The sequence below is a fragment of the Peromyscus leucopus genome, chromosome 23 (assembly GCF_004664715.2).
Source record: "Peromyscus leucopus breed LL Stock chromosome 23, UCI_PerLeu_2.1, whole genome shotgun sequence".
Classification (NCBI taxonomy): Eukaryota; Metazoa; Chordata; class Mammalia; order Rodentia; family Cricetidae; genus Peromyscus; species Peromyscus leucopus.
This window is the reverse complement of record NC_051082.1, coordinates 4144651-4154810: the sequence shown is the minus strand read 5'-3', so window position 1 is coordinate 4154810 and position 10160 is coordinate 4144651. Positions and strand designations below refer to the sequence as shown.

Sequence of the window (10160 nt, the reverse complement as noted above, 5' to 3'; positions counted from 1 at the left end):
CTCATTCCCAGCCGCTGAGCCAGCTCTCCAGGCCTGTAACGTTTTTAAGTGTAGCCGGGGCTGTGTGCATCCTGGGGCTCTTAGCACTCAGCTCCTGCCCCCCTCTCGGTTTCCGGCCATCTCCCTTTCCAGACAGCAGGGCACCCATCAGCCAACAGCTAACGCTGCCAGGACCTAGCCCAAGTTCAGCTCCCATCTGGTAAATGGTAGTTTACCCTTCCTGTAAATCAGTTTTTAAGGTGTAGGTCTCCTCCATCTTTATTGCATATCGCACACAGACCTTTTTCTAGGCATTGCCTTTCACTTAGACAACAGCTATGGATAGCAGGGGCCTTGCTGTGGCCTGGGCTGCTCCTGGATCTGTGAGTGAGCTGACTAGGCAGTTCAGTGTGCACATGGGGGTGTGCTGAGAAGACAGTGGCCGTGAGCTAATCCTACTAGGTTTGTGTGGATTTCCTGATGGTCTCCCAGAAACCATCTGGTTCTCACTGGTGGCCAGTACACACGTATGACTTAATGTTCTCCACAGGGTTCATGACCAGGGAGCCTTTCCACACGCAGAAGGGCCCACTGAGGGCATCGGAAAGAGAACAAAAATCATTTTCAATCTGGGTAAAAACTTAGTGAATTTAGCTCAGGGCAAGCATCCTCTGAGATCTGTTCTCAGAGCAAGATACACGGTGGCAGCTCAGAACTCCCTCCCTGAATAAGACAATGCAATCAATGTTTATGTAATAAAATACTTTATTAGAACCAGTAATTTGTTAAAATATCTTTCACGTGTATCTAAAGTGCAGGTTCTCATACAGGTGTTCGGAGAAGAGCTTGGGGCCGCACTACCGTGCGGTGGTGTGCAGTGTGACATCGCAGGCTGGAGAGCTGTGTGTGGCACCACACACACACACACCTTTTCACTCTTCACGGCCCCGCAGAAACTGCCATGAGTATCTTATAAACACCAACACATCAGTTGGCAGAACCTAACTGGGGTTTGACCCCTGGTGTGAATTTACCATCATCCAAACAGAAAAGTGCAGGACTGTGTGCGACTCGTGGGCTGTCCCTCAGAACAAGCCCAGTGACCTCTAGCCATTCCGACTCAATAGCAGCAGCAGATTGGCACTTAGCCACCTGATTGGAAAAGGTTATTTTTCCTAAGATGACAACTTTGAAATGCATCTGTATCGGGCACAAAACTATCACGTTACAAGTTACTGGAAAAGCAAGGCCACTCCGAGGCTCTACCTATCCAAGGGGACGTCGGACCCTATAATGGCTTTATAGGGGAAGGGGGTTAAAAAACACAGGACAGAAGGGAGCAGTCTGGGCTGTGGTCACAGGTGTCTGCTTTTAATGCTTTTTATCAGAAATGCTTATTTGGGATAGGTATGTATCTTAGATACATTCTTTTTTTGATGTTAGGGATGGTGCCTGGGGCGTGGTGCATGCTGGGTAAGCATTACACCACTGAGCCTCACCTCCAGGTCTTCAGATACGTCCTCTAGGGTCCTCATGCAGGAGACTTGAATGGGAACAGAAGCAGACCTGCTTTATGCCCTGATGGAGCAGGCTGACAAGCTTGGAGAACTGTCTAAAGCATCTGGTCTGAGTTGGCGCAAGTGAAGTACTGAGAAAGAAAAAGCCAAGCTTGGCCGCCCTCTATAAAGTCTGCAGAGGAAAAGAACAGCCCCTGCCCCTCAGGTTAGCAAGTTAATGGCTCAGAGGGTCTTTGGAAATCTGCAGTCTCCCGCTGGAGATGGCGGCGTCTGCTTCCTGTTTTCAGAGGGCTGCTCTGTCAGTGGAAGCGGCCACCACCACCACAGCCTCTCAGGAGTGAAAGCCCGCCACAGAGCAGGGCAGGTTTTGCCCAGGACTGCAGCCTTCCCTCTGAAGTCACAGGACCTCAAAGGCATTTAAGGGACCCTTGTGGCCCTGGGCTTCGCCCCACAGATCTGGCCCCTCTGCCCCCACTTAGTGCAAATTCTGTCTGTAAGCCAGGCTCAGGGCATAGAGGAGCATGGTCCTCTGCAGGGCGCTGGGATCGCGGCACCACTCGGCACTGGTAGCTCACTCAAAAAATAAATAAATAACTTGGCTGAAGTATAAATTACCCCAAAGACAAGGCTTAATAATTTAGTTTTCTTTCCCACCTAAAAAACATCTGGAGGTAAAGAATGAATGTCTCCTTTTGCTACTGGGGAGAGCTATGTTTCTAGAAAGGTGTTCTCAGGAGGCCGTCTCCTGGCTTCCCTTGGCCACAAGGTTAAGGCCTCACAGGGAGTGTCTCCTTGAACCCAGAATGGTTGGGCTGGGCTTCCGGCAGCGCCACAGAGTACTCGGTGGTGGCGAGGAGCAGTGTGTCCAGCGTGACCTCCGTACACTTGGCAATGAAGCGGATGAAGGGCCGCACGTCACCCTCGTTGGCGACCTCCAACACGTGGTAGTACTCGGACCTCTGCTCCTTGCGGATGGTGATGGGGGGGTACCCCGCCTGCATGAGGATCAGGTTCATCAGCAGGCGGGAGGTCCTCCCGTTGCCGTCGATGAAAGGGTGGATGTACACCAGTTTGTAATGGGCCAAGGCTGCGAACTCCACCGGGTGCAGGTTCATGGCATCCTCCGAGTTGAGCCACTGCGTGAACTCCTGCATCTGCTTCTCCACGTCCCGGGGGTGCGGTGGGATGTGGTGTCCCACCAGGACCTGGGTCCTCCGAAACCTTCCGGCCTCCACCGGATCCACGTACCCCAGCACCCTCCTGTGGATCTCGAGCATGTCGTCGATGGTGACAGAGCCGATGCGGGAGACCAGGGTGGTGTTAATGTACTTCATGGCCGCGTGCATGCCGATCACCTCGTTCTGCTCCTCCAGGCTCTTCCCTGGCACGGCATAGCGGGTCTCCAGGATGTGCCTGATCTCCGAGAGGGTGAGGGTGTTGCCCTCGATGGCCACCGTGTGGTAGATGTGGTGGTAGTAGGTCTCCTCCATGACCCTGCGCAGCGCCGAGCTCCCCTTCGGGATGGACATGACCTTCTTCACTTTGCTGTCGATGATGCTAAAATACCTCTGGTCGATCTCCTCCACGAGCGGCAGCGTCCGATCCCGGTTGACCAGCGCTTTCTCGTGGAAGGGCGAGATGGTCAGTGCCCTGGTGTAGAGGTAATCCGCCTGGATGATGTCCTTTTCCTCCTCGGAGAAAATGCCGAACTCATTGAGCGCGTCTACGAAGCCAGGGTCCATCTTGAGGGCGTGCAGGAAGAGCTTGTGGGCTTTCTCCCTCTTGCCTTGACGCTTCATCTCCAGGGCTTGGCTCAGAGCGGCCTTGGCTTCCAGCTTCCCTGCTGGAGGAGAGAGAGCCAGAGAGGCCTGATGAGGAGGGTGGCCGCGGGGGACACTCAGGAGATGTCCCCGCGTGGGTCTACCATGCAGGTTGTGTTAAACATGCCCCGGTACGGCCACTCTCCACAGCCCTGTGGGGTGGGAATGCTGGTCACTGGGCTGTGTCCCAAGCCACTTTACCCTGGGAGACACCAGCTGGGCTCCCCTGCCACCTGCCTGGACATAGTCTGGGCATTGACCATCCCTGTGTTCTCCCTACAGTGTGGCAACTCCAGGTGCCTGCCCTCCCTGTGGTCAGGTGGCCTCATCTCTTGAGCCCCACCCCCTTCAGGCCTGGGGATGCCAATACCTTCCACTCAGCTAATTCCTGGGGCCTTCCCATGCCTGGACCGTTTTTGTTCCTGGCAGTTGTGAGGATGAGACCCAGGCCTTTGTACACACCCAGGCAAGTGTTCTATCCAGCCATGCCTCCAGCCCTGATGACTCCAGTTTGTGGCAATGTCTAGTTGTCACCACTGGGGGGCAGTGTGCTGCTGGCATCCTTTGGCGCGTCACTGTTACACGGGGCACACTAGGGGAGCGATCCCACTGGGCAGGCGGCCCTCTTCCCAGCTCTGTGTTGTCTCTGAGGCTCAGCACGCACACCCAGCTTCTCTGAACCCCTCAGGTGCCCCCAGGTTCCACGCCCTGCGGTTTCTGGCCAGAGCCCGGCTCTCAGGCAAATTTCCTCAAACCACCCCCACTTAGAGCCCAGATGCAGCTCAGGCCTCACCCTCTGTGAGTCTCCCTCCACACACGGGGACACCTGCTCTCGGCCACTCACCCAACAGGCGTTCCAGACTGCCGGCCGCATTCACCATAACACCCTCATGCCCACACACAGGATGCCCACACCCAGGGCACTGCAGGCATGCCATAAATATATCTTAACTGACAAGGGCGAGGTGGCCAGTGTGCTCACCTGGAGATGTCTTAGTCTTGACCGTCAGCAGCCTCACGTCCCCAGAGGTGACGCTGAGCTCCGTGGATGGGCTGGTGCACTTGGTGACCACGTGATGTGCCCTGTCCAGTTTGCTCCTGAGCAGGTGGAAACCTCTGAGCACGGCCAGACACTGCTCTTCCACGGCTCCCAGGGGCAGCATCAGGGCCAGCAGCGACCCCAGAGCCATGCTCAGCAGTGTGAGCCACAGGACGCGGCCCCAGGCCGAGACCCATTTGGGTTCAGCCACCGCCATCACGGAAGCCATGGGCATGAGTGTCATCTGGACTAAGGGCTGGGCCCGGAGCACTTGTCCCGCCACAGAGGAAAAGCCGAATCTGCGAGGAACCAAGCATTGTAGAGAATGAGGCAGGGGGATGGACCTGTTCCCAGTAACGTGATGTCTGGTGGGGACACAGGTGTGGAGAATCGTCACATCCTCTAATGTATTAGGGACCAGGGGGAAGGGGGAAGGTACGGAGACTCATAGGGGAGGGTCAGCCTGGAAAGACTCTAATCCTAACCCCTAGCTCTTCCTGGGCAGTGAGACGGAAATCTCATGCATTTACTGAGCACCGACTGTGTACATTAACTCCCATAATAGACGATAACCCCAGCAGGTGATGCTTCCACCCCGCCCCCTCCAGGTGGGGAAACCGAAGTGAAGCCTTCTCAGCCACGAAGTCCACCAGTTCACTCCCATAAGTGTGTGTTGCCACTGGACACCTAGTGTTGGGGGCCGCCACTCCTGCACACGCGCGTGTACACACGTACACCCCCCCCCACATTCTTCGCTAAGCACGAATGGCTGGTGTCCTGATCTGTTACCACACGAACGCCGCCTCAGTGCCCACAGTGTTGTGTCCCTTCTGGCCTTCCTTCCCTAGCTTGTCCATCCTGGACCAGGAGCCCAGGGCCTGAGCAACAACAGTGGGTGATGACGCCCCACCTCGGTTCAGGGCGGACACCGGCTCGGGGACTGGCTGGGGGAGCGAGGTGCAGGTATGCAAACGCCGTCTGGCCAACAATAAGCATTTATGGGGCAACTATGGTGCGCCGAGCCCCGCGCTGGCCGCTAGCCTTGCATCCTGTCAGAGCAACCCCTGCGAAGAAGAGCAAGCAAGCTACCTGTAGCTCCGGTTTACGGAAGAGGGACGCCGCGGTTCTGACAGGCGGCGGCGCCGGGACTCCAGGGCCTGATCCGCCACGTCATCACTGCGCGCGGCTTGTGCAGCTGCTGCAGCCCAGCACGCTGGGCTTAGCTCCCGCAGCGGGGGAAACTGAGGCTGGGAGTGGCGCCAGGCCTGCCGCAAGGTGCCGCTGAGAAACTGGCCCAGGGCTCGCGCCCGCCGCACCATCCAAGCCCGCGCGGCCGTTCCTCGGGGCTACGGCCGTCGGCCCCGCCCCCGGCGCCTCGCCATTGGGCGACCCGCCGCCCTCGCCGCGGCGAATTGGCGGATCCCCCTTGTCCATCGCCGCGCTTCCGGGTTCTCAAGTTCGCCCCGGCCTCCCTGGGAAAAGGCGCGCCGTGTGCCGCCCCTATTGGCTGTCGCTTGCGCGTCGCGTGCAGGCGGCAGCCAATAAGCGGCGGCGGGGGCGGAGTCGAGGTCCCAGGCCGGTGGGCGTGCTCGCGCCCTGTCTCACCTCCCTGGCAACTGCTACCCAGCTTTCCCTGGCCTACGCTTAGGCTTCCTGTGACTCAGTTTCTCTGGTGTGCATTGGGCGGTAGCCACGCCACCCAACATTTTCCACCTCTTAGCCCCCGTTTCGGCGTTTGACCCTTTTCTTTCCCCTCTGTTTTTCTTTGTTGCTGTTTTTGAGACGGGGTCTCGCTGCGCAGCCCAGGCTGGCTTGAAATTCACTGTGCAGCCCAGGCTGGCTTAGAATTCACAGAGATCCGTCTGATCCACCGTGCCCTCCCTGACCTTTTTAGTTTGCATTCCATGGAGCAGCCTGCCTTGGCCTTTTGGCTACAGATAGGTTTAGGTTTCCGTGGTGCAGAGCTGAAGTCTCCCTCTTAACCACAAACACTGAAAGGAAGCATCCAGGGCCTGCCTACTCTAGAAAATGCTCGTTTTGAGAAGTTAGTGGGCCCATAGATCCAGATTTTTTTTTTTTTTTTTTTTTTTTTTGGTTTTTCGAGACAGGGTTTCTCTGTGTAGCTTTGCGCCTTTCCTGGGACTCACTTGGTAGCCCAGGCTGGCCTCGAACTCACAGAGATGCGCCTGGCTCTGCCTCCCGAGTGCTGGGATTAAAGGCGTGCGCCGCCGCCGCCACCACCGCCCCGCTAGATGCAGATTTTACCCTCAGCCTCTTGTGACCTTTGAGCAAGGAACTCCCTCCTGCAGAATGGGACGACAGCCCACCTTTCTTAATTTCTAAGAAACGTTTTATCGACGCTTATGTGCGTGTGCATGCACAGAGGCCAATTTGCAAACGTGGGTTTTCTCCTTCTATCATATGGGCTTGAGGATCGGACTCAGGTCACCAAGCTTGGTAGCAAGAGTTCTTTCCCATCTACTGGCTCCTACCTTGTTTTAGCCCTCAGGTTCTGGATGTTAGGGTCCTTGAGAAGTCCCCCAAAGACCACCAGTCACAACGATGCAATCAGCAAGAGCACTTATTATATCAAATGCATGTGGTGTTGCTCATGTGTGTAACACAAATCTTAAAATATCTTATTAATAAAAACAAACCTGGAGCCAGGTATTGGGGTGAATGCTGGAAGATCAGAGAAGCAGAAAAAAACCACAGCCACCTCACCTTGCCAATTCCTCAGTTGATGCTGTTTCCTCAGACTGGAAGCCTCTGAGTCCTCATCCAAATGGTTCTCAGTTGAACTGCTGCTCTAAAGCCTAAAAGCTTAACCAGCTCTAGTTCCTGGTTTTCACACCTTATATACCTTTCTGCTTTCTGCCATCACTTCCATGGCGAGTCACCATGCCTGGCTGTTTCCAGTGTGGCCTTGAACTCACAGAGATCCAGGTGAATCTCTGCCTCTAGAATGCTAGGATTAAAGGTGTGTGCGCCACCATGTTCTAGCCTCTGTATCTAGTGGCACTTCTGTTCTCTGACCCCGATAAGTTAATTAGGGTGCACAATATTTTGGGGAACACAATATCACCACACACCTGTACAAAATGGCCATGACGGGTGGGCTCCTTTTAAGCACAGCTAAGGGGAGTTCCTAGGGCAGCTAGCTCATTTGATATGATTGGCTTAAGCAAGTGGCAATCATATTAGTACGTTCTAATTGGCCAGGTCTAATTAAGGGCTAATTAGGGCTACAGCTTTTCCATTTGGGGGCAGGCCTGGACAAATCCCAGGCTTTGTCCTTATTTGGTTATTATCTGTGTGTGGGGAGGGGTTGGCCCAGGCGTAGTACTGTAGGAACTGAGGCCTACTTTTCGAGACAGGGTTTCTCTGTGTAGTTTTGGAACCTATCCTGGATCTTGCTCTGTAGACCAGGCTGGCCTTGAACTCACAGAGATCTGCCTGGCTCTGCCTCCCAAGTGCTGGGATTAAAGGGGTGCGCCACCACCACCCGGTGAGGCCTGCTTCTTAACTGAGTTATTAGGGGCCTGTCATGATAGTTGCTTGGCCCTCTCACTTAATTTGCTGACTCTGCTGTGGAGCCACACAGCCCTGGGTTCAAATCCCAGCTCTGCCACTTGCAAATTGAGTTGAACTGATTTGATGATGCCAATCCAGTTTGCCAATCTGTCATCTGCAGGTAATGTGCTTGTGGAATCTTTTTACATTTTTCATTTTATTTTATTTTGAGATGGTAGCTCAAACTGGTCTGAAACTCACGGTGTAGCCCAGGCTGGCTTCAAACACACAGCAGTCCTCTTGCCCCAACCTCCCAAGTAGTGATCATGTTTCTGGGGTTTTGAGTGCGAGTCTAAACATCTGATGGATAGTGCGTTTGATGAGTTCTGTCTGTTCAGTAGAGTTATCCTTTCCCTGCTGTTATTTTGTGAGACAGGGTCTCTCTATGTAGCCCAGGCTGGCCCCAAACTCACTATGTAGACCAGGTTGGCCTCAAGCTCAGAGATCCTCTTTCCTCTGCCTCCCATGTGATGAGTTAACCATGTGGCCACCATGCCCAAACTATCAGAGTCTTGAAAAAAAACACCAAGGGGTCATTACTTTATTTTTCTCCACAGAAGAAAGTTCCAGAGCTGCAGGCTGCCCCAGCCCTGAGGAGAGCCTCATTCTGAGTCTGGTGGAGGGGAACTGCTGACCCTCAGGACAAACTACAGTGCCTGGGACCAGACCAGAGTTGAGACTTATGGCCAGAGTCACCCATTGTGACAGACACCGGAGGAACATTGTGAAGAGATGGACCAGCTTTCATCCTTGTCTGTTGGCCCTCCAGTTTCTCACCTCCCATCCATACAGTGTGGCACATAGTAGATGCTCAAGAAACTTTGCCACTTGAATTGGAAATACCAGCAGCAGGACAAACTGTTCTCGGGATACAGAGTTAGGGTGGTGATTGTCTTGGTCATTTCAGTTAGGGGTTCTGTTGTTGCAACGAAACACCATGACCAAAAAGCATGCTGGGAGGAAAGGGTTTATTTGGCCTACGTGTCCACATCACTGTTCATCACTGAAGGAAGTCAGGGCAGGAACCTGGAGGCAGGAGCTGATGCAGAGGCCATGGAGGGGTGCTGCTTACTGGCTTGCTCCTCATGGCTTGCTCAGCCTGCTTTCTTTCTTTCCTTCTTTCTTCCTTTTTTCCTTCCTTCTTTCCTTCCTTCCTTTCTTCCTTCCTTTTTTTTTTCTTCAAGACAGGGCTTCTCTGTGTAGCCTTGTTTGTCCTGGAACTCACTCTGTAGACCAGGCTGGCCTCAAACTTACAGAGATCTTCCTGCCTCTGCGTCCCAAGTGCTGGACTTGGGACCACCAGCCCAGGGATGGCACCACCCACCATGGGCTGGGCCCTCCCACATCAATCACTAATTAAGAAAATGCCCTACAGGCTTGCCTACAGCCGGATCTTATGGAGGCATTTTCTCAGTTGAGGTTCCTTCCTTCCATATAACTCTAGCATGGTGATTCTCAACCAGTGGGGGGTTGACCCCTAGGAGGGAGGGGGTGGGGGTGGATGGTAGAATGATCCTTTCTCAGGGGTCTCATATCATATCCTGCATATAAAATATTTATGTTATCATTTATAACAGTTATGAAGTAGCAATGAGATCATTTTATGGCTGGGTGTCACCACAGCATGAGGAACGGTGAGGACTGCTGCTCTAGTGCTGTAGACTATTATTTTAAGGTGTGTTATGCTGTGGGATGTTCTGTATGGCAAATGTGTTGCTCTGATTGGTCAATAAATAAAATACTGATTGGCCAGTAGCCAGGCAGGAAGTATAGGTGGGACTAACAGAGAGGAGAAAAGAAAGAACAGGAAGGCAGAAGGAGTCACTGCCAGCCGCCGCCATGACAAACAGCACGTGAGGATGCCAGTAAGCCACGAGCCACGTGGCAAGGAATAGATTTATGGAAATGGGTTAATTTAAGCTATAAGAACAGTTAGCAAGAAGTCTGCCACGGGCCATACAGTTTGTAAGCAATATAAGTCTCTGTGTTTACTTGGTTGGGTCTGAGCGGCTGTGGGACTGGTGGGTGACAAAGATTTGTCCTGACTGTGGGCAAGGCAGGGAAACTCTAGCTACAGTGTTACTTGTGTTGATGTTGCATTTGTTTAACTCTGTGAAACTGTGTTACTGTGTCTGTGTAAAACACCTGGTGGTCTAATAAAGAGCTGAAAGGCCAATAGCAAGGCAGGAGAAAGGACAGGTGGGGCTGGCAGGCAGAGAAAATATATAGAGG

At 53.6% G+C, this 10160-nt stretch overlaps 1 protein-coding gene across 1 annotated transcript; it reads right to left on the bottom strand.

Annotated features, from left to right (window-relative positions):
* Positions 1–724: 724 nt before the first annotated feature.
* On the bottom strand, positions 725–5705 carry Ficd (FIC domain protein adenylyltransferase). Its single transcript, XM_028860838.2, has 3 exons — positions 5445–5705; positions 4299–4654; positions 725–3339 (listed from the first exon to the last, which is right to left on the bottom strand). Exons 1-3 carry the CDS (start codon positions 5672–5674, stop codon positions 2264–2266), a joined length of 1662 nt encoding a protein of 553 aa, XP_028716671.1. The 5' UTR covers positions 5675–5705; the 3' UTR covers positions 725–2263.
* Positions 5706–10160: the final 4455 nt, after the last annotated feature.